This window comes from Odontesthes bonariensis, chromosome 4, assembly GCF_027942865.1.
Source record: "Odontesthes bonariensis isolate fOdoBon6 chromosome 4, fOdoBon6.hap1, whole genome shotgun sequence".
Classification (NCBI taxonomy): domain Eukaryota; kingdom Metazoa; phylum Chordata; class Actinopteri; order Atheriniformes; family Atherinopsidae; genus Odontesthes; species Odontesthes bonariensis.
In genome coordinates this window covers 18,201,729-18,225,160 of record NC_134509.1, presented here as the reverse complement: position 1 = coordinate 18,225,160, position 23,432 = coordinate 18,201,729, and the positions used below count along the sequence as shown (strand labels likewise).

The following is a 23,432-nucleotide window of genomic DNA, read 5'->3' as shown; positions in this document are numbered from 1 at the left end:
AGCAGCTTTGTGGCCTCATTAACTGTGAAATGGAAGAAGTTTGGAAGTTCCAGGAGGCTTTAATTTAATTTAAAACTACTTCATAAATGATGCCAAAGGCCTGTAATGTTCTTTTTATAGTTGAGCCACAGTTAAAGTCGACAATGGGCACTTTATGTATAATTATGTATAAATAAACCATTTCTGAGGACTTGTGGGAGCCAAAATCTGGTGTCAGATCCAACGGTTTTATTATTTCAATATAAAATAATTATTTCTAATTACTTCATTGTTGTGTCAGTGGGTTTGAATCTTAGAAAAATAAGGATTCCCAGAAAAAAAAAGGTCAGAAAGTGTTTGTTTTCCTAAAATGAATCAAACAACTTGTGTCTTTCACACCTTTCAGTGGCTGCACAGGTAGAGGAGCACTGGTATGAGATGTAGGTCAGTCTGTGATGAACAAATATCTGGAAAACATCATCACAACCGTTTCAAATGTTCGAGCTGCTGAGCTCAGACAGGATGAAACGTGTCCTCTTCCATCCAGCCTCTGTAGGCTCGTTAGTCCTCACTCACACATGCTATTAACGTGCTTCCTGATGGGGAGGACACACATGATTACTGAGTCTTATATGTGGTCCACCACACACGTTTGCCTGCTCATCGGGCAGCGAACTGCTTCCTGGTTAGTGGTCTGAGATGGTCACCGGAGGCTTCATCTTGGGTTTCTTGGATGGATTTGGGGACCTGCTCTCAATAATTTTCCTGTTTCCAGCTCACTTTCTCGACTGGTTCAGGACATTTGCATTTTGAACTTGCTGATCTTTAGTGGAGGGTTCCTGTGTTGCAGATATCCATGAAGAAAATGATGTTCAGCCTCACGCAGAACACCACAAGGTCAAGACAAATGCTAGTAAAATAAAAAAGTTTGCATTGACCAAATGTCTTGTTAGTTTGTGGTGTTGTAAACCAAGTCAAGGGTCGTGCTCAGTTAGTGACGAATAGATTTGGATGAAACCATTTGTCCCAACAAAAGGAAAACTGGGGCACTGAGGTGTCACGTTAGCCTCCATAATTAAGTAGAATGTTAATTACAAGGTAAAATGATCAGATCTTTGCTAGACTGACACAGGACTACAGGTTGGTTTGCATCCCCTTACAGTTTTACTCAGACCACCTCTGTCCTTTATTTGCAGGCAGAGTTAAAACCTTTTAATCAGTCATAGGAAGACATTTTCCAACATTTCATGCAAAACACACGTCACAACAAGAGTTCAGGTACATACAATATAAAGGATAGGTATTTAAAATGTTGTTTGGATTAGTTTGGTTAATTTCTAATCTTTTGAGCAGAAAAATGTTCTTTTACCTAAAAAACAGGAGGATAAATACTTTTTTTATTTAATGATTTTTTAATCATTGCTTTCATGCAGTCTGTGGCTAAGATAGCCAGATAGATCTCTCTATTTAACCAACATATTGTTCACAGAACGTAAAAAGGACGTTATTTAAGTTTTTGGTTGGTAATCAAAGTGATTTTCGTGTTACAAAAACGAGCATAGACTGTATGTCAAAGCCATAGAAGCTGAGGCGAAAATCCTGAAGTTTTATTTTCAATTTAACATTGATGTAGTTAAAACATGAGCGGTTTTGTTTTTCACTTGAGTTAAATAAGGATAGCTTGGCTCCTCTTATTTCGGCTTTATATTTCCTAAGCCTTCTTGAAAACAAACGGTTAAAAACACAACTCGACCCTCGGCTGAGCAGCCGCATATTAAGACAATTTGGCAGGCAGCAAACAAAGGGAGTCTTTTCGCGCCGTACATTTAAAAGTCCAGCGCAGCCAATCAGCGGACAGAAGATGCACACAAACTTGACGGTTTGAACTCAGTGAAGCCAACCAATCGCTGCCCAGAATCCGCATCAAGCCCAGTGTTTAAATTTAAATGCTCAATTTCTGCCAATCCACTAAAGGCAGGGAGGAGTCAGGGAACTAGTTTAGTCAAGTTAGTTCAGCCTCGCAGACGGTGACAAAACAGTTGCCCGTTCTTCCTCATTCACTCGTTTACAACTAGTCTTTCAGCGAACAGGTAAGCGGTCGCTCTTTCTGTATTAAATCTGCTATATTTAGGAGATTTTGTTGCTTAAAGTAATCCATGTTGACTTTGGTAGATTGTAGTAATGTATACGTGTTGTTTCGTTAGTTTTCTTTATTAGTTAAATCGCCTTTAGTGAACTTTTAAGAGGCTTTTAACTTGTTTGTTTAAATGACAGCGTAACTTAAATCGACGATGTTGAAGAAACGTTTCGGTGTGCGTTTATTCGATGGTAAAAACTGCTACGTTTTAGGAGTATTTCGATGTCGTTAAACGGGCTTTATGGTCTATTTCTGTGTGCTCGAATTAGTGCGCAACATGCAGTTGAAACGCCATTTGGTCGGGTAGCTTAGCCGCTACACGACGGAAGCTCCCGAGTCCAAAGTAAGAACGAGGCCGTTGGTCTGTTCCGAGTCGCGGTCGTTGGCCGTTGAGGGTGCAGACGGAGCATGGTCAGCGGGTTGTGTGCAAAGTGGGGCGTCTGGTGTTCGGCGACTTTATTGGGGAAGTTTTGGGCACAGTTGGGGGTTTAGGCGGGAAGATACAAAATGGAGTCGCGTCTTTTTGTCCAAGAGGCAGAAATCCGATTAGAGCCTGAAAACACCCCTGGGCGTCTGCTTGCACAACACGACGACGAATATTCGCCTGGATTGATATTCTCTTAACTTTAAAGTATAAAACCACATGCCAATATTGTATTTAATTTTTTTGTTGTTACCGCAGCTTAAGTTGTTTTTGATCATTGTATTTTAGATTAATTGCAACCATGACAAAGGACCCAAATAAGCCCAGAGGAAAAACCTCGTCTTATGCCTTCTTTGTGGCGACCTGCCGCGAGGAGCACAAGAAGAAGCACCCAGGGACCAGCGTCAACTTCTCAGAGTTCTCCAAGAAGTGCTCTGAGAGATGGAAGGTAGGGCTGCCAGTACTTATTTACACGAATTAGCCATTTTGAAGCTGAAATTTCTCCCGACTTTGTATTTTTCTATATTAACTTAGGATAGAAACTGATCAGTGAATTTTTATTTTAAGACCATGTCAGCCAAGGAGAAGGTGAAGTTTGAAGATATGGCCAAGACTGACAAGGTCCGATATGACAGAGAGATGAAAACATACGTCCCTCCTAAAGGTGCCAAGAAGGGCAAGAAGAAGAAGGACCCCAACGCCCCAAAGAGGCCCCCGTAAGTTAAACTAACTCAGGTTTATTTATGTGTTGATAATGGAAGTTTTTTTTTTTTTTTTTTTCAGGCTTTAACCAGTGTTTTTCTTTCCATCTTTAGATCTGCTTTCTTTGTCTTCTGCTCCGACCACCGTCCCCGGATCAAAGAGGAGCACCCTGGCATCTCCATCGGCGACATCGCCAAGAAGCTCGGCGAGCTTTGGTCCACGCAGGGATCCAAAGACAAGGCTCCGTATGAGGCCAAGGCTGCCAAACTGAAGGAGAAATATGAGAAGGTACCACCTGTTACCTGTGTGTGTGTGTGTCTGTGGGGTGAGGAGTGGTCCGTTTGAGTGGAACATTAATGCTTTTCCCCTTCAGGACGTCGCTGCCTACAAAGCCAAGGCAGGTTCAGGGAAGAGTGACGCCGGGAAGAAGAGTGGCCCCGGCAGGCCCCCCGCAAAGAAAGCTCAGCCAGTCGACGATGACGACGACGATGATGATGACGACGAAGAGGAGGATGAAGATGACGACGATGAGGATGATGATTAAGCAGTTTGTGTTAAATGATGTGAAGTTTGCGATGCATTGTTCAGCTTAACTCCTTTATTTTTGAGTGGATGATTGCAACAGTATAGCCTGCTGTCCCTGTTGGTCTGCTGGACCTGTTACCCCACCCTTACACCCCCACATCCAATTCAGGGATTTAGTTTTACCCTCTTAGTCCACTTCTGTTGGAAGTTTTCTGCTGAACTCGGGGTTGTTACATCTTAGATCCTCGTTGCTATTTAACCGGACTGCAGCTGCGGACGGCAGGAAGTTTTTCTTTCTTTAAATATTGTTTCTCAGAAGCACTGCTTATGTTTTCTGTTTGTAGTGGTGCTGTTTCCTTCACTGTCATTTTACTACCAGGATTTATTTGTAGTTTGATTAAAAATGTTTTGCAGCCATTTTTAATGTGCAACTTGTAGAACGAATTTTTTTTTTTTTTAAATAAAATTTTGTATATTGATTATAAACGTGTGGACATGTGAGTATTTTACAGGTTGCCGTTTCAGCCTCAAAGCTGCTGAAGTTCACGGGTTTGATGTCTACTAGCTGGAAAATGTTCAGGGCACTAAAGACGGTTTGAACACTAAAATGGTGCATTTTAAATACATTATACTAATGTAAATACTTATACGTGTTTTTTTTTTTTTTTTAACACCTAAAAGATTTATGTGAATTCTGACCAGGAAAGCTGAACTTTAAAAATCAAACTGATTTACCACTATTTGAGTGGAAGAATTGCATCATGGGAGTCAAATCCAGATTCTGAGCAGTAACCTGATTTCTGAATATCAGATGATCTACAGTTCATGTGTAAAAGTTTTGTTTTCTTCCAAGCAACCATACTTTTTTTTTTTTTTTAAAGACTCAAATCCTGGAGAACTGTTGCCACTTCAGAGTTTTTCTTTGGCCATTTTCTGTCCATTCCTGCTCCTGTATGCATTTTGTCACTTAACTGACTTGTGAACTGTTTGTCTAAATACCTGATTTAATGGATGAACCAGTGTTGTGTCCACACATAACAGACAACTTAGCAAAGAAGCCATTTTAAATGGGCTCTTTAGGCACTTTGTTACCAGCAGCCTGTCACAGAGACACATCATTTGCTCCCATTTCTTTAGTTGCATCACTGAAAATCACCAAAGATAACACAGTTTGACAGACAGAAAATAGGATTTCTGCAGCAACAAGGTGATTCCCAAAGAGCTGTTAGCTCTTTGGAGGACAAAATAAGAAGTGTCAGGCCTAAAGAACTATCTACAGCAGATGAACAGGATCTGAAAGTGATGTCCTTAAGAAAGAGGAAAAAATCCAGCAAAGACCTGACACAGGAGCTGAGAGATGCATCTGAACCTTCAGCTGATCCATCTGCTGTTGGCCCAAGCCTCATCAGAAATGCGCTCCATGGAAGGGTGGCTGTCAAGAAGCCGTTCTTAAGGAAGGGAAACAGGGAGAAAAGGCTGAGCTGTGCCAAAGGACACAAGAAGTGGGCTGAAAATCAGTGGCAACAGGTCTGATGGAGGGATGAATCCTCCCAAGAGCCCGGACCTCAACATTACTGAAGCAGTGTGGGATCATGTTGGCAGAGAACGGAACAAAAGGCAGCCGACATCCAAAGAAGAGCTTTGGGATGTCCTTCAAGAAGCCTGGAGAACTATTCCTGAAGACTCCTTAAAGAAAGGACAGAAAGCTCGTCTGAGAGGGTTCAGGGTGTGCTGGAGAATAAAGGAGCTCAGACCGGATATTCAATTTAAAGCTGCTTAGAACTGAACAAACTCTGTTTCTGCCTCAGATTCTGGGTTTATATTCATGTTGAAACATGTTTGAGGTTAATGAACTGCTCCATGATGTTTACCAGCTACTTTAAGGTCATTTAAGGATTTAATGTTGTATGATTATAAAAAGATTTAAATGTTCTGGATTCTGGCAACAATCACCGTAGATTTCAGTTCTTAAGGTGGAAATGTTGCAGGAAGCTTTACGCAGCGCTCTGACTGACGCTCCGGGCAGCCAATGGCTGATCAAAACGCTTCTTCTCGTGGACCAATCACAGCTGCTGTCTCAGCTGTCCCCGCGCGGACGTCGCCGAGCAGCAGCAGGACACATTTCAGCACCTGGGAGCTGTCCGCCGCGCACGAGCCTGCTGACGACGGTAAGAGCAAAAAGAAAACAACATGGACACGCGACAGTGATGAGGTGTGTGAGCGGTCTGCGCGCGAGCACATCTGCGCCACGCAGGTGTCTCGGTAACGTTTCTGTCAGATTAGTTTGTGCTGCTGAGACCTGTTGATGGAGCCTACATGTTCCCTGTGTGTGCGCGCGCGCGCGTGCGTGTGTGTGTGTGTGAGTCTGGATGCTCTGATTTGCATCTTTGTTCATGAGAGTGGAACGTGCGGTGGACACGAGTGTCACATGTGACGTTCTCAGGGTTCACCTGCAGATCGCCACAAGCAGCACGAGGACAGCGCGAGACACAGATGGATAGTCTCCGATCAAAATTGGGCCTTTTCTCACGCCCGCGCGCCCTTTCTGAGACAGGTGTTATGCCGAAAAGTGCATGCCTGCCGACAAATGCATCCCCATTCGCGGGACCATCAGGGGATGCACATTTCGGCAGACCTTTCCCGAAATATGCATCCCCTGATGGTCCCCTACTTTAAAGAGAGAACGGAATGATATAACTACATTATCATTTGTTTACCTGGTTGAATTAACAGATGCGAATTTCAATACGTTCAAAATTGTCTTTAAGATTTAAATACTCTATACTGAGTAAAGATTGATATTCATAGAAAATGTCTCCAGCCGTCTTTCGGGCTTACTATAAAAGTGTTAGTCACGGCCCTTACTTTGGAATATTTGCACAATAATATAATAATAGGTGAAAGAGATGCTATGAAATGTGCAATTGTCGGATTATCATAAGTGTACATGTATTATTAATCCACATGAAAAAATGAGAAAAAAAGATGAAAACGAATGAAACACCATTGTCAGCTCAATATTATCACTGTAACTTTATTGGATAAATGTAATAATCCACACCTGAAACGCTAGCCTGACTACGTCATACTCACGATTCTAGTCAGAATGTGAGTCTGATACCGCTCAATAGAGATTTGGGTATGGGACGTGTTTCAACCGAACCAGGAGAAAAAATGCCTCTTCGCTCAATTGGACAGACCTACAACCAATCAGAGCAACGTAGTATGTGACGTAGATTAAGCAACACACACTTGTTGTAGGAAGGATGGCAAAAACATCTTTTCTATCGATAAAAGCCTTTATCACGTTCCTCTGTTCGTCTTTCAAAATGAATGCAATGTCGAGATCCTGTAGAACAGACTCGATGGCAGAATCTACACACCCTAGCTCTCCAGCGGCAGCCGTGTTCAGCTCTTTAGTGACGTAGTCGATAATGTCCCTGTTGATCATCTGTCCATCATCGTATAAAGCCCGCCCTGGCAATCTGATTGGTCCGACCAATTCTTGGTCGGGCATAATGATTTCCCAACTGAGCAGAGCCAGACCGAACTTCCCGACCAAATCTTTTATGGGCGGGGCTAAGTTCGGCTGGCACCCAGGCTACTGAAACGCTCCCGCGAATGAGGATGCACTTCTCGGCATAACACCGGCCGCTTTCCTGGGAGAAAATTTAGTTTTAAGGGAGCTTCCTTACGGCGGACGCGAGGAAAGGTTCAGGTGTGATTAAAACATGAATGAAGGAGGTTTTAGTCTCAGCTCAGGTGTGGTGGCTCACCTGATGGAACAAAACTGATGGTTCCATGTTTTGTTCTTGGTCATCCGTTCATCCATCTGTGCATCCACCCATTCATTCATCCATTCATCCATCTGTTCATTCATTCATCTGTTCATCCATCCATTCATCCATCTGTTCATTCATTCATCTGTTCATCCATCCATTCATTCATCCATTCAACCATCTGTTCATTCATCCATCCATTCATCCATCTGTTCATCCACCCATTCATTCATCCATTCAACCATCTGTTCATTCATCCATCCATTCATCCATCTGTTCATTCATCCATTCATCCATATGTTCATCTGTTCATTCACCCATTCAACCATCTGTTCATTCATCCATTCATCCATCTGTTCATCCATCCATTCATCCATCTGTTCATCCATCCATTCATTTATCTGTTCATCCAATCATCTGTTCATCTGTTCATCCATCCATTCAACCATCTGTTCATTCATCCATTCATTCATCCATTCATCCATATGTTCATCTGTTCATCCAATCATCTGTTCATCCATCCATCCATCATCCATCAATTCAATTGTATTCATAAAGAGCCAAACTAGAACAAATGTCAGTCCAATTCAACCCAATTAGAATCCAAATCATTGTAATGAAATGATATTTAAATCCTTTCCTGTTCCTGCAGAGCCAATAAAAACAGTTTCCTAACGAAGGAAACCAACAGATGCACTGAAACTAATGAGCCAACTCATTATCACACTTGAAACACTGTCCTGTCGGCGTTCTTCTGCCACAACATGGACATCATTCCTTTTCCGAGCCGGTTCCTTTGAGCTGGAGGTAGAAATTCAAGGTTTGCTGAAGCTCCACCTGCAGCCTGAACGTGTCTCCATCAAAGTGCAGTCGTTACCGTGACTGCTCGTTAAACGATCCTCACCATTATCTGTTCAGTAATGAGAGATTTAGATGTAAATCAGCCTATTTGCACCTTACAAGACGAGGTCAGGGGGCCACAGCTCAGCTTCTTTTTGAAGATCACCTTTGATGCCCACCTTCCATCCTCATGATGGTTCAAAAACACTTGTTTTTATTCATGTAGACGGTTATTTTGGACAGCAAATGATGTCTTCAGTCCTGTAAAACGTGTAAAAAATGAAATTAAATATAACGGTCGCAGTTATACGGTCACACGGTCGATACTTTTTGGATGAAAACTGGCTGCATTTCCTGCATTGTGTGCGAATGTGTGCGACTCCGCCTGCTGCTCCACACAGTAACAGCAGATAAGCAGCAGTCTCAGCCAATCACAGCACAGATTAATTCAATCCTCTCCTTAATCATCTTGCCCTTTTCGACCTGTGGATCCTCAGAGTGTGTTCGCACGGCCCAGCACAGGTGTGTGTTTCTGTGTGTCTGCAGGTGAGGATGGCCAAAGTGAAGCAGGTGGGCCTGCTGGCAGCAGGCTGTCAGCCCTGGAATAAAGACGTGTGCGCAGCCAGTGGAGACCGCTTCGCCTACTGCGCTACTTTGGCCATATACATCTACCAGGTGACATAATGAAGGATGAACGTGTGAAACAAACATGAAGCTGCTGGAGGAAGGAGGCCAAGAGATCAAACAGGGAGGAGCTGAAGAGAAATAATCAGATAAATGAGAGTACAGACAAGCTTAATAAAAGCTTGAGCAAGTTTAAAACCTTATGAAGGAAACAGGTCAGCGTAGTGGTTCCAGACTCAGTCACAGTCAGGTTGTTTCCTGTTTTAGCACACAAACACACAAATCAGAGCTGTTTGCTTCTTCTCTTCCTCTTCTTCCACCTGGCTGCAGTTGGACCAGCAGTACAATGAGTTCAAGCTGAGGTCCATCATGTCAGAGCACAAGAAGACCATCACAGCGATCAGCTGGTGTCCCGACAACCCGGATCTGTTTGCGTCCGCCTCTGCCGATAACCTCCTCATCATTTGGAACGTAGCGGAAAAAAAGGCCATAGCGAGACTGGACAACACTAAAGGTGGGTGGATGGTTGATTCCGGCGGGGTTTGGGCCTTCCTTCCATCTGTAAAGCCTCACAGCGTTCACTCGTCTTCCTCAGGTGTTCCTGTGTCCGTCAGCTGGTGCTGGAACTCAGCCGACGGAGTGGCGTTCGTCTCCCAGCGGGGTCCGCTGTACATCTGGGTCTATCGGGGTCCTGACTCAGGGGTCACAGTGCATAAAGAAGCCCACTCCTTCCTCTCTGATATCAGTCTTTTCAGGTGGCATCCCACCAAGAAGGGCAAGTTGGTGTTCGGGCACACGGATGGAAGCCTGTCTGTTTTCCAGCCAGGTAGAGCGTACGCTGCACCCCTGGAGGCTCATGCTCGGGCAGATGTTTAGTGGATCTCTGACTCCTCTGTTCTCCTGTTTAGGGACTAAGAACCAAAAGCACGTGTTGCGCCCAGAGTCTTTGGAAGGGACCGATGAAGAGGACCCCGTCAGTGCTTTGGAGTGGGATCTACTGTCAACGGACTATTTACTAGGTCGGCTTGTTATTTAGATTTAGATTCAGGATGTTTCTGTAACTATGATGTTTAAAATGCAGCTGCAGTATAGGAGGTTCTCTCAGCTCTGTTCTGCTTTCTTTAACCTCTGAAGAATCGGTCACATTTGTAAGTTCAAGATCCATCTGCAGTTTACACCTGTGGGTTCAGCTGATTCACCGAGCCCTGAATCTGCTGCTTTGATGCTGAGATGGTTAAGTTCTGCTGATTAGGAAATGATCTCTGCTCCTGGAGTTTAGCTTTGTTTTTAGCCCAAAATGTCTGCTGACATTAAGAAGCAGCATCAGGTCAGCAGACAGAACTTTCCATCATGAAGAGTGGGAAGTGAAAGAGACGAGTGTGATGAAGGGAGATTTAATCCGGTCTGAAGGGGTCTGAGTGATGCCAGTGGAGATAAATCTGCTGAGAGGAATGGTGTGGGATAGTTTTACACATTAGTCATGAGTGTGTGCACCAGAAGCACAGCCTCTAAATGAAGACCGCGTTCTCCCACAGTGTCGAACCTCCATAACGGCATCCGGCTGGTGGACAGCGAGGCCTTGGCCTGCATCACGTCCTTCTGCTTCCCCTCGGCTGCGGCGTCCGTCCAGTGTTTGGCGTGGGTCCCCTCGGCTCCGGGCATGTTCATCACCGGAGGTAAAGCCTCATGTGGGATATGTGTGCGTGTTCATCTCTGCAGCTGGTGTGTGGGACGCGTTATTTCCTGCTTCTATGTTTAGAAGCATTTGATATTTGCATTTTAATGAGAACACTTAGCTTTATAATGATGTAAGGAGCTTTACGAGCAGACGGGCTCACTGAATAATGAATATATTCAACACATTTGCATTATGTCCTTTCATCCTGATTTGTTTCTGTCTGTCAGACTCGCAGGTCGGCGTGTTGAGGGTTTGGAACGTGTCTCGCTCCACTCCTTTGGACAGCTTTAAGCTGAAGAAGACAGGATTTCATGCTTTGCATGTCCTCAACTCCCCTCCTGCTAAGAAAGGTAACCTTCAGTGTTACCGAGGCAGACTGAAGCTGAGTGGCTTTAAAGCAGCAGAACCTATCGGGTCCGGCTGGATAACCTTTTTTCTTTAGGTTCCTAACTGAATGAAAAGATCCGGAAGTATCTGAGCAGCAGTCGCCATAAAAGCTGTTCGATGCTTCCTTAAAGGTCTCCTCTTCTGGAGGAAACATCGCACCAGCTTTAGAAAAGAAAAGGAGATAATTCTGTCCCACAATTCTTTGCAACTGCAGCTGTCAAAGTAACTTTTCATCCAGCTGTGGATAAATATGAGGAAAGCAGGGTCACTATGTTTCACTTCTTAAAAGATGATTTCCTTTTTTAATCTAGAAACTTTATAATAAAGTAATGTTCTGTAGTAATATATGAGATAACCTTCATGTAAAAGGGTCAAATAGAATATCAGATGTGTAATTTCAGAGCTGCAGACCTACATCACAGCTGAGTTTCTACCATTTGTCCTTCGTTAGGTTAAGAAAAAGAGCTTAAAAAAGACGATAGGGGCTCTTTTCTGATTGGCTCAGCAGCATCGTGTCCCTTCTCCTCACAGCTCAGAACTCCTGTTCGCCCAGTAAAAGTCAGCACACCAGCTCCACCAGTGAAGCAGTCCCACCTCCAACCCTGTCACAGAACCGGTCCTTCTCCTTGCCCCCCGGCCATGCAGTCTGCTGCTTCATGGATGGGGGAGTGGGGCTCTACGACATGGGGGCCAAGAAGTGGGACTTCCTACGAGACCTGGTAATCTGCAGCAGTCTGCACCGCCTCAGAGATCCGCCCCGCTCCGTGTGCTGATGAGTCCTGTTCTGTTTTCAGGGTCACGTAGAAACTATCTTCGACTGTAAGTTTAAACCAGACGACCCCAACCTGCTGGCTACAGCCAGCTTTGACGGAACCATCAAAATCTGGGACACCAACACACTGACAGCGGTTTATACCTCCCCCGGTAACGAGGGAGTGGTCTACTCCCTGTCCTGGGCTCCAGGTAGATGAACTGCACACACACAATGAGAGCTCAGACTGATATCTGCTCCCAGGAACAGGAAGAAGGGGTTTAACACAATACGTCACCTTTAACTTTGACCAAGTAAAAACAAAAAAAGAATTAAAAAAAACAGGAAAGAATGATCGTATCACTCCGCCTGCTTCACCAAATATGCTCACTTATATAAATCAATACTGTGGAGAGATTCATCCTGATGAATAAGGCAGCTGATTGGAAACTTTAACCTGTTAAAGGGATAGTTCGCCTCTTTTAACATGAAGCTATATGACATCCCATACTAGCAATATCATCGAGTTTCAGCCTCGTTTTGGCGTTGAAGAAGGTAGTCCGGCTAGTTGGCTGGGGCCACAAAAATAAAGCGTTTTGCTTCTCGAAAAAATATGCGTTCAAAAGAGTAATACATTTGCATCACAAAATCATTCTCCAGGAAAAAGTCAGACCTCACAATCGCTTGGTTCTATTTTCTCTCCCTTCGTATCACTGCGTGTTGCCTCCTGCCGACAGCCGCGCCTGTTTGACGTGCAGTCCCCTGCTTCTGAGCAGTAAACACGTCAAAAGAGCCGAACTATCCCTTTAACATGACAACATGCGCAGAATAACTCGATGTTCGATGTTATGTCCTCATTTGTAAGTCGCTTTGGATAAAAGCTTCTGTCAAACGCATGAACATAAACATAACTGACGACAGGTGTGAAACAAAAGCAGCATCAATCTGAAGTTATCGGCTTTATTTCACAACTAGAAGCAAAACTCACAGGAAGGTACAGTCTACTTCCTGATTAAGACGGGATAAACATGTAAAGAGTCAGAAAGTGAAGCAGAAAAGGCCAGAGAACAGCTGTGATCACCTGAGAGGAGCGACTGTGCAGTGAGAATAAAAACAGAGTCGATGCTGATGTCTCCAATTTGGTTCTGAACTGTAATAAATGCTGAACAAGGCTCTAGAATAAATAGATGTGTCCAAGCTTATCTCTCAGGGATTTGTTCTGATTGTGTTTGTGATTCTGACTCTCCTGTGTGTGAAGGAGACCTGAACTGCATTGCAGGAGCGACTTCCCGTAACGGAGCGTTCATCTGGGACGTGAGGAAAGGAAAGATCATCACTCGCTTTAATGAGGTTGGTTTAAATCTGTTAAAAGTCAATTTTGTGTCATTCAGGAGTGAAAAACACACGATTGATTGGTTAAAATTTGTCTGATTTGTTTGTAATTAGTTTGTAAAGTTTAAAATGTTCTTGAGTTGCTTGTGGGATGATGAACAGATCGCTCTGTCTTCCCCCAGCATGGTAAAAACGGTATTTTCTGCATATCGTGGAGCCATAAAGACTCTAAGAGGATCGCCACCTGCAGCGGAGACGGCTTCTGGTGAGCTCAGATCTGATCGCTGCGTTGCTGTTGGTCGGCCCAGAGAGTCATCGTGTGTTTAATGTGTGTGTTCTGACAACAGCATCATCCGAACCATCGACGGTAAAATCCTCCATAAGTACAAACATCCTGCTGCTGTGTTTGGCTGCGACTGGAGTCAGAACAACAAGTAAGACCTCACACACAGTTATTGAGTTTAACCCTCATCTCTGATTTAAAACACAACTTAATTTCTGAAAGGGGACATTTTTGTCTATGGGAGCTGTTTCTGTAATCTGCCATTGCAGAAAAACTAATTAGCTATAAAAACTAATGTTGTAGCTCATCAATGACATATGCCAGACCTAATAATCCCCCATAGAATATTTCACTTTGCATTGCATACATTGAAAATACAGCAGTTTTTGTGTGTGTGTTTTAACAGAAATTGGTGTTTACCTATATACACTGGTATTTAAAGGGTTCATTTTTTGAAAATAATTGAAAACTTGGTGGTTATGATCAGAACTGAAGTGGAAGAAAACATTTATGGAAAAAAAAGTTGAAAAAAATATTAACATATTGTATTTTGGGGATCATTTTAGAAGGGGGCAAAAATTTGCCTTTTCAGAAATGAAGGAGTTTTTTTTTTTTTAAATCAGGCATAGCAAAAAAATTTAAAATCCCTAAAAATCAATGTTGTTGCAAATCATTGACATATCCCAGACCATAATTATCCCCACTCAACAATTCCACTTTGCATTCCATATTTTGAAAATACTGGCACCTAAAGGCTTAAAATTTGGGCTAAAACGTTCAAATTGGCATCTAAAGGGTTAATTTTTTTGAAAATAATTGAAAACTTGGTGGTTATGATCAGAACTGAAGTGAAATAAAAGATTTATGGAAAAAAAAGTTGGAAGAAATATTATTATATGATGTTTTTAGGTCATTTTAAAAGGGGACAAAAATGTCCCTTTTCAGAAATTAAGGAATTTTTTTTCTACACAATGAAAAATTGCATTGTATATGATGTGTGTTTGGGACTGGCGGCCTGTCCAGGGTGTACCCTGCCTCTCGCCCATTGACTGCTGGGATAGGCTCCAAGCCCCCCCGCGACCTGACCGACGGATTCAGCGGGTATAGAAAATGGATGGACAATATTTCGATAAAATAGTCAAAAATGCACAACTGGACCAAATATGATGAGTATCACTATTTCCCATGTGAAATTAACCCTAATCCCTATCAGGGATTATTGTTAAGAACTCGCATCAGAACTCTGGCTGCAGCATTTTGGATCAGCTGGAGGCTTTTCAGAGAATCTGTGGGACAGCCCAATAATAAAGAATTACAGTAGTCCAATCCTGAAGTAACAAATGCATGGAGCAGTTTTTCTGCATCACTCTGAGACAAGATGTTCCTGATTTCAACAATATTACGAAGGTGAAAGAAGGCAGTCCTAGAAACCTGTTTTATATGTGAGTCAGAGGGAAAATCCTGGTCCATATGACGAAATAATAAACATATCTGTTCAATGCAAGTTAAAGAAAAACATGTTAACAAGTTCCAAGATTACAGCAGATCTTTATTCACAATAAAGCCACCTATAACACAGATTACTTTATGAAAAGAAGCTAAAGAATGGAGCCAGTTTTTGTCTTCTTCATCAGCAGATTTCACACACAGTCACTGCAAAACTGTTTCTAACTTTCAAACTTCCACAAACCAGCAGAGGTCAGAGGTTCAGTCCAGCGTTTGGTTCTTCATTCTTTATCTTGGTCCTTGGAAATGAGATTTAGTTTCTTTTCTCCACTGCTCATCTTGAGGTTAACCAGACACAGCGGTGGCAGGTGGAGAGAAATGGCTGCATTCCTCACAGGATGGGCCTCCCGTCCCCACATACAGTGCACAATGAAAATGAGTACACCCCTGTTGAAAAGTAACATTTTGAACAATATTTTAATACACACACAAGTTATTCCCAAAACGTGCATAGAGTAAGTTTAATACAACATCTGTTCAGCTTACAACAGAAAAGAAAGGTCAATAATATAACTTAAATGACATATTTGTCCATTTTTGTGAAATTATGCTGGTGCAAAAGTGAGTACACCCCTATGTTAAACTCCCTGAGAATGGGCCGTGTTGGCCCGAAATGTCATGAAATGAAAAGGCATTAAAAGGGAGGTCATCGTTGTGCGTTTCATCCTTGCCTTACATTGAAATTTTACATTTTGAGTCTGCACCAGGCTAAAAGAGACGTGTGTGAGATTTGACTGAAATCCTATGGAGAGTATCATGATCTGCTTCAGTAGTCACAGTACATGTTGACAAGCATGTTTCTTTTGGTGAAATTCAGCTTCCTACTGTTGATGGCATCCATACAGCCCCAAACCATGTCATTCCCACTACTATGCTTGACTTTAAGCATGGGGCACTTTTCTTTGTACAAATCACTTTTTACCACCACACAGGCTTGACACCATCGAAAGCAAATTTGTTCATCTTGGTGTCATCAGATCACAGGACATGGTTCCAGCAATCCATATCCTTAGTTTGTTTGTCTCTGATGAGACAATGATAAACAAATTTGCTTTAGATGGTGTCAAGCCTGTGTGGTGGTAAAAAGAGATTTGTACAAAGAAAAGTGCCCCATGCTTAAAGTCAAGCTTAGTAGTGGGAGTGACATGGTTTGGGGCTGTATGGATGCCATCAACAGTAGGAAGCTGAATTTCACCAAAAGAAACATGCTTGTCAACATGTACTGTGACTACTGAAGCAGATCATGATACTCTCCATAGGATTTCAGTCAAATCTCACACACGTCTCTTTTAGCCTGGTGCAGACTCAAAATGTAAAATTTCAATGTAAGGCAAGGATGAAACGCACAACGATGACCTCCCTTTTAATGCCTTTTCATTTCATGACATTTCGGGCCAACACGGCCCATTCTCAGGGAGTTTAACATAGGGGTGTACTCACTTTTGCACCAGCATAATTTCACAAAAATGGACAAATATGTCATTTAAGTTATATTATTGACCTTTCTTTTCTGTTGTAAGCTGAACAGATGTTGTATTAAACTTACTCTATGCACGTTTTGGGAATAACTTGTGTGTGTATTAAAATATTGTTCAAAATGTTACTTTTCAACAGGGGTGTACTCATTTTCACTGTGCACTGTACGTGACGGACCCTCGTTTAGATAAATACTGTGTTGCTGCCATCTGACACTGTCAGCTTATTTTTAGACACATATTTGCTTCCAGAGCAGACAGTGTCCAGTATGCCTTCTCAGATGATTGGTGTTGCTGTCTTTGACCACATTCTCAGTCAGTGTGTCTACATGGTGAGATTAATTGGATTATAGCTATAGTTGGGTTATGCTCCTTATCTGAGCAAGGGTAATTATCTTTGGATATATGGCGGTGAATTAATGGAATCATAGGCACAAAGCATGTCATACCCCGGTATGATAGGTGGCGCTGTACCCATTTCAACTATTGCTAATAGAGCCACTTCCTGTTGACCTCTTCACCACCAACAACAACAACAAACTCAGGCATTCGAGAAAGATGGAGAACGAAGAGCAAGATGAAGCTACGTCCCTCTACATTTAGTCTGTGATGAGCTGCTTGTTGCACAAACGTGATGCACAACGGAGCATTCTCCATCGTGTTGTTTGTTTCTTTCAGACAACAACAGTAATATCGTCTCCTTTGACTTCCGGTTCACGACCCCGGGAAAAAATCTTGAGCATGCGCAGAACGCAAAGTCTAATTCACCACGTGCTTCACCGTCTACAAGCAGGTTTCTCGGGGTCTTAATCCGATCTGATCCAATTTCTTGTCAGATTAAGGTGTCTACATGAACTTAATTTAGCCAATTATCCGATCCTTTCAGTGCCATGTAACCCCACTGAGTGTGGGGAGAAGTTAAAAGATGAGGCGAGGGCCGTAAAAAGTTCTTAAAATTAATTTTCCAAATTGTGGCATGGAGGGGTAAACTTATGGTTAGGGCTCGGAGTCCTGTAAGGTAAGGGTATGTGGAATGGGAAGGCATGAACAAAATGAGAGATGGGGGTCTCATTTGAGGAAAAAAAAAGTTTGGGGGAAAAATTATCAAACTATTAAAAATTATTTAAAAAAATTCAAATTAATTTTCAAAATTGTGGCATGGAAAGCCCGACTTAGGGTTAGGCGTGTAGTCCTGGGACCTTAGCTTAAGGATCCAGTGGAAGGTAAAGGTATATAGAAAACTCTTTAAACCATAATGTAAGTAAAAAACTTATGCAAAAGGGGGGAAAATTTATGAGAACATGTGAACAATGGGACAGTAGTATCTCCATAGAGTAATCTCTAGTGTACTAACTCAGTTAATACACCAGTGTGCAAAATGCTAATAACCCTGTAAAATGTAATCATCTGCCCTGAAAATGCACTGATTGTTCATTGAGGAGTGTATCAGAGACACTGAAAAAGGTACAGGATTGTTCGGAGAGCTTAGTTATTACAGTCCTGGTGTAAGCGAAACCTGTGTGAGAACCTGGAAAACTCTGGGACCCTGGGTCAAAAATGGAAAAGTAGTCAAATGACCAAGTTGCAATCATTGTTCATAAAACGTTTTTTGGTCTGACTTGTGTAGGCCTGTATGTCAGTTAGAGATCAATACAGTTTGTTATCTCATTCCTAATGCCTCATAAAGTATTCTATCTGACTAGTGTAGGGCTATGGATTGGTTAGCATTCAGTCTATCAGGCCATAATTAATGTTTAATAAAGTGTTTTGTCTGGCTTGTGTAGGACTGTATGTCAGTTAAGAACAGTCACAGTCTATTCTTATAAAGTAACTCTGAGATTATAACACCTTTGAAACGTAGACAAGTGCTAACACAGTCATAGCTGAATGTTCTGAGAATGTCTGAGTCTTATCTGAAATAAATGTTCGCTCAGTACTAAAAAAAGCCAATCTGTTGTTAAGGATGAGAGCCATGTTTAAGTCTACAGACTATACACTTCGGAGTTAGGGGTTCGGGTTACCCTAACTACAGCGTTCCCGTAAATTCTCATTGCAGCCTCGTTGTCTTTTCTTAAAGAAGTTTTCCTCCATCTCTTCTTGTTGGGACAGGAGTTCCCATCCAGCTGTTCCCATCCAGCTGTTTGTCCACACATGGTTATGCTTTACTTATTCCACTGAGGTATGATTTGCTTGTTCCCTGTTGGACGTGGAGTGTCTTCTCTGAATCCTGCTAATTTCTCCCTCTTCACACCTTTTTCAGACGAATAAAACAGCATATGTTGGGTAAAAAGCTCCCGAACTGTAAATGAACCACTTGAAAGGTTTGTGTTCAGTCTGATTGAAGAGGGAAAAGATATTTAGCTCATGTGTTAGAGATGTCCATCAGAACAAATCTGATTGCCGACCTCCAGCTGTGCACATCTTGTTATGTTCTCTGAATCTGGAGATGGAGACTGTGAGGTTAGGTTGACCCCCACAGACGCACAAAGGAACTCCAGCAAGGTGAAATAAACAGTTAAAGCAGAAGAAGTATGTGTTCAGTCTTTTTAATGCAGTCTCGTGCCTTTTTGAAGGGACATGATAGCAACAGGCTGCGAGGATAAGAGCGTCCGAGTGTACTACCTGGCCACCAGCTCGGATCAGCCTCTGAAGGTCTTCACTGGACACCTGGCTAAAGTTTTCCACGTGCGCTGGTCCCCGCTCAGAGAGGGAATCCTGTGCTCTGGATCAGATGATGGGTGAGCGCCGACACGCAGATGTTTCTGATGAAAGGTGATGGAAGGAGAACGAGAAGGAAAGCAGTGTGTCTGTGTGTGTGTGCAGCACTGTTCGTATCTGGGACTACACGCAGGACGCGTGCATCAACGTGCTGAGCGGCCACACGGCGCCGGTCAGAGGCCTGATGTGGAACACCGAGGTTCCTTACCTCCTCATTTCAGGTAAAGCTGCCAAAACCAGCGGCGGCAGCTGCCTCGTGCTGAGCAGAGCTCAGTGGTTTTAATGTTGTGGCTGACTGATGCAGGTCAATAACAAAGATTCTTCTTATTATCCGACACACGAAGGGAACAAACTGAGTGAATTAAACGGCAGCATCAGTCTGCCTGTGCGTCTCCGGGTAGTTTTGTGTGTCAGTGCATTCATTCTTAAAAAGGTGAGACTTTGTCGTGTTAAACTGTTGTTTCGTAGGTTCGTGGGATTATACGATCCGAGTGTGGGACACCAGAGACGGCACATGTCTGGATACGGTGTACGACCACGGAGCCGATGTCTATGGTAACCCTCTCTGAGCTCCATCAGCTCCACTCTTCACGGCCCTCTCCTCCACCACATCATTAGTCTTATTACACCTTTACCTGTGTGTGTGTGTGTGTGAAGGGCTGACGTGTCACCAGAGTCGTCCGTTCACCATGGCGAGCTGTAGCAGAGACAGCACGGTGAGGCTGTGGTCCCTCACGCCCCTCATCTCCCCTCTGCTGCTCAACGTGGTCACCGCCCAGCCCTGGGAGAAGATCATCGGCAACACGGGTGAGAAAAGACCCAGATCTGCTGCGCTGCTCTCTGAACGCCGACCTAACGCGTCTGGTTTCTCTGCAGACATGGCCATGGTTCCCGGCTCGCCGCCGCTGCTCTGCGGTAAGGTGTCCAGAGACATCAAGCAGGAGCTGGACAAACTGAGCGGAGACGTCAGGGCCAAGAAGCTGCGCTGGTTCTCTGAGTGCTTTTCGGTAGGCGCTCTTCTTCTACTCTTGGTGGTGTTTTGACTGCTTTCTGTCCAAGTTGGCGCCTGCTTTTGAAGGTTCTCGTGTAGTCTTCATCAAAACTCAGACAATCGGAGATGAATTCTGCCAAACTGAGCTGTCCCAGGTTCTTCCAGGAGCTGTGATAACTATCTTTCTGCATCATATCCATGCATCCAATCCAAGCACTTTCTCTACTTTAGTTTTTCTGGATGACATTACATTACATTACGGTCATTTTGCAGACGCTTTTATCCAAAGCAAGGAGAGAGTTGCAGTAGTCCAGCATTCTCGAGGCTTCTCACACCCGGTCTGGTAGGATGTACTCACACTGGCTGCTTGGTTTTGATACCTAAGCCCCTGTCGCTGGAACATGAGACGTCTTTATACCCACCCACCTTAACATTTCACCTCTTCACCCGGTCGTCACTCCTTCAACCTTCTGTTGGGACATCTCTTGCACTCGTTCTCCAGTTTATCTCACTTAAAGCCTCAACAAACTCCTTCTAATCCAGTTTTACCTTCATCTGGAACTTCAGACAAACTTCATCCATCTTCCCTCATGTGAGCAACACACTGTAACAGCTTCTAGTCGTGTGTCGAGGTAAAATGGCTCAGAAGGCCTGTAAAGACAGCACGGTGGTCAGAAGCTCACGGTTATATTAGTACTGAGTGTGAGTGGGCTGCTTCCAGGACTCCTCCCTGTGGAAGTATTCAGGGCCGATCCATCAGCAGGAAGACCACATTTAGGCATGTTTTCACTGTAGAGTGCCTCACAAAGGCCCCCAGGAAGAAGCCTGACCCTGATTCTGGATAAGCAGCAGCAGATAATGAGACGAGGACCCACTTAGCTCCTGTTATTAATCCAATATAAAGTTTATAGATAATTATGTGATCATGAAGTCTCATCTTCAGACTGTGCAGGCCTCCTCTGGGCCACCTGTCTCCCTCTTCTGGTGTTTAGCTGCAACATCAGACTTCTTTCAAAGGATGAGAACAAAACTCAGAAGCTCGTTGCACTACTCTGAAACCCACAGCTTCACATGTCACCATCACGTCTGCTACATCAGAAAACACTTTAATTTAAACAGTATGATCATTTAAAAATGAGGATTAATGCAATAAAAGGTCAGAATTTAAAGGGGACACTGAAGCCTCGACATGCATACAAACATCTGGATTACTTTATTGTAACTTTTGTGGCTGAAACATCTGCATTTAATGTTTTTGTCCTTTATTTAGCCAGGAATCACAGGGAGTGATGAGGGACAGATATGAAGGCAGGCCGAGGGAATCTAACCTATGGTTTAAAGCTGGGAAACAGCAACAGGTTTCATCAGTTCAGGCTGTGAAACAGCTATAAAGGGGTGTAAAGAAGGGAGATTCCTCATTCCATGCAGAGGGAGCCCAGAGGGACAAAGCAGTTCACCTCTCAGAACATTTAGAGTTCTGGTTGAGGATCTGGTGTCACTGCTGTGTTGGCATTCAACAGGAGAGTAAAAAAGCTGTTTGTAGTGTTTCAGCCCCAGCCGGTAACTGCTCAGAGTCTCCAGTGTTCTCGGCCTATTATGTGAAGATTTAAAAGTTTTTGAGAGAAAATTCATGTCATTTCACGTATAATCTCCTTTCTGATTGCTCAGCTCCTGCAGCTTTGTTGGTTCAACACGAAGCTGAAAGAGAGTCAACAGAAAGCTTTCTCCCTCCACCGCTCCCTTCTTTCTTTCAGAAAGCTCAAATCAAACACAGAGAAATGACCTTAACGTGGCCCCTCTGCACTGAAAGCACGTGTAAATATAACATGTGTTGTCTCTTTGCTTTGTAAAGCGCCTGCATGGGCCGTTTGTGTTTGTTTTCAGCCTCCGGGGGGCAGCAGCAACCTGTGGGACCTGGTGTCCGTCATCAACGGGCAGGACGACTCTCTGCTGCCGGCCAGCTACAGCAAAGGAGTGATGCACATGAAGCACCTGCTCAAGTTTAAAACCGTAAGTCTCACCCCCGGTCTAAGGGCGGGCAGCCCATCAGAACACAGGAGCTTGAGAGACAGAGTGATCTACAGCCGTCTGTTTTTCACCTCCTGGAGCAGCAGCACAGATTAAATCATCATCTTTCATCTCATAAATCTGATGGAAACACTTTCCTCTGCTGGACTCGTGACGTGTGAGCAGATTCTTTTCATTTCTTTTCACAGCAGCCATATACATCTCAGCATAGTGGTACATATTTAAACCCCCGTTTGTATAAAAAGCACTGAAAGGAGTTCAGCTTAGCCCACATCCAAGTCGTTTATCATGTTCAACAAACAAGGGGAGACAAAAAAAATCACCTTTCAGAACTGAAAGAGGACCATTTATATGAATAAAACAAAATAACGATGGATAAAGAAGAAAGCGCATCCATAGAAACCCAGCTGGTGTAAAGATGTAAACTAACCCCGAAGCTCTTTCTTTATCTTTTCCTTTCATCTAAAGTTGATCAGAGGAAAAGTATTTAAACGTATTCAGACTCTCTAACTCTCCGTCTCCTTGTTTTTTCTGCCGCTGTGTTCCAGTCTGAAGCTCAGGAGCTGACCATAGTCAAGATGTCAAAGTTCGGAGGAGGCATCGGAGCTCCCAGCAAAGAGGAGAGGCTGAAAGAAGCAGCAGATATCCACCTGAGACTGGGACAGATTCAGAGATACTGTGAACTGATGGTGGAGCTGGGACAGGTGTGTTTGATTTATCGTGTGATCGGGTTCTAACTCTGACCCAGACTGTAGCTGCTCCACATTTCAGAAGGAAATGACAGGATGTGGCTGATGGTTCCCATTCATTCCTGTTTCACTGCTTCTGTCACACCAGTTCTGATCAGTTATTTTTTACTGCCCGGATGGAATATTTTAAGTTGATATCCATCCATTTTAGATTAGTTTAGAGGAGGGTTTTTTTTTTGTAATTTTTGGTATAATTTCTCTTTTTGTCTGTGGCTGTTCTTCAGTAAAACTTCACACAGAAACCTTGTGTTTAATGCTCTCACAAACAAACTCTAAAGTCATCCAGAATGGGTTCATGTCCAATCGAAGGCCCTTTCTGTTAAAATGAGTCTCCAGGTGCGGAGACAACCAGCTGTTAGCTCAGTGTTTGTGTGGTTCAACCTGAGTCGCGGTTCTGTTCTGTTGACATTGTGAGTCGTGTCGTTTCAGTGGGAAAAAGCCTTATCTGTGGCACCAGGAGTCTCCATGAAGTACTGGAAGAAACTCATGCAGAGGTAAAACCCTGGTTCAGACGGTCATTTTCA

General features: G+C 43.4%; 2 protein-coding genes across 3 annotated transcripts in view; both read left to right on the top strand.

Annotated features, from left to right (window-relative positions):
• Positions 1-1,985: 1,985 nt before the first annotated feature.
• Positions 1,986-4,236, top strand: hmgb2a (high mobility group box 2a). Its single transcript, XM_075463334.1, has 5 exons — positions 1,986-2,069; positions 2,829-2,988; positions 3,108-3,256; positions 3,356-3,530; positions 3,616-4,236. The coding sequence occupies exons 2-5, from the start codon at positions 2,842-2,844 to the stop codon at positions 3,784-3,786; spliced, it is 642 nt and encodes a 213-aa protein (XP_075319449.1). The 5' UTR covers positions 1,986-2,069; positions 2,829-2,841; the 3' UTR covers positions 3,787-4,236.
• A 1,625-nt stretch (positions 4,237-5,861) lies between these two features.
• wdr17 (WD repeat domain 17) overlaps positions 5,862-23,432 on the top strand; it is a 32,049-nt gene continuing 14,478 nt past the window's right edge. For both annotated transcript variants that reach the window (XM_075463295.1, XM_075463296.1), the window contains exons 1-20: positions 5,862-5,935; positions 8,933-9,061; positions 9,341-9,524; positions 9,606-9,836; positions 9,919-10,029; positions 10,546-10,686; positions 10,916-11,038; positions 11,607-11,794; positions 11,870-12,038; positions 13,085-13,176; positions 13,341-13,423; positions 13,506-13,592; positions 18,996-19,160; positions 19,246-19,361; positions 19,609-19,695; positions 19,798-19,947; positions 20,017-20,147; positions 22,016-22,141; positions 22,708-22,863; positions 23,338-23,402. In XM_075463295.1, coding sequence (XP_075319410.1) covers positions 8,939-9,061; positions 9,341-9,524; positions 9,606-9,836; positions 9,919-10,029; positions 10,546-10,686; positions 10,916-11,038; positions 11,607-11,794; positions 11,870-12,038; positions 13,085-13,176; positions 13,341-13,423; positions 13,506-13,592; positions 18,996-19,160; positions 19,246-19,361; positions 19,609-19,695; positions 19,798-19,947; positions 20,017-20,147; positions 22,016-22,141; positions 22,708-22,863; positions 23,338-23,402 — 2,528 coding nt within the window. In that variant the 5' untranslated portion in view covers positions 5,862-5,935; positions 8,933-8,938. The remainder of the gene's footprint in view (positions 5,936-8,932; positions 9,062-9,340; positions 9,525-9,605; positions 9,837-9,918; positions 10,030-10,545; positions 10,687-10,915; positions 11,039-11,606; positions 11,795-11,869; positions 12,039-13,084; positions 13,177-13,340; positions 13,424-13,505; positions 13,593-18,995; positions 19,161-19,245; positions 19,362-19,608; positions 19,696-19,797; positions 19,948-20,016; positions 20,148-22,015; positions 22,142-22,707; positions 22,864-23,337; positions 23,403-23,432) is intronic.

What these genes read in the sequence shown, in the direction of transcription:
- hmgb2a (XM_075463334.1), top strand. Translation starts at nt 2,842, where the DNA reads ATGACAAAGGACCCAAATAAGCCCAGAGGAAAAACCTCGTCTTATGCC. An exon ending in AGTGCTCTGAGAGATGGAAG is followed by an intron (nt 2,989 to 3,107) that starts GTAGGGCTGCCA and finishes TTTTATTTTAAG; the next exon opens with ACCATGTCAGCCAAGGAGAA. An exon ending in TGAAGGAGAAATATGAGAAG is followed by an intron (nt 3,531 to 3,615) that starts GTACCACCTGTT and finishes TTTCCCCTTCAG; the next exon opens with GACGTCGCTGCCTACAAAGC.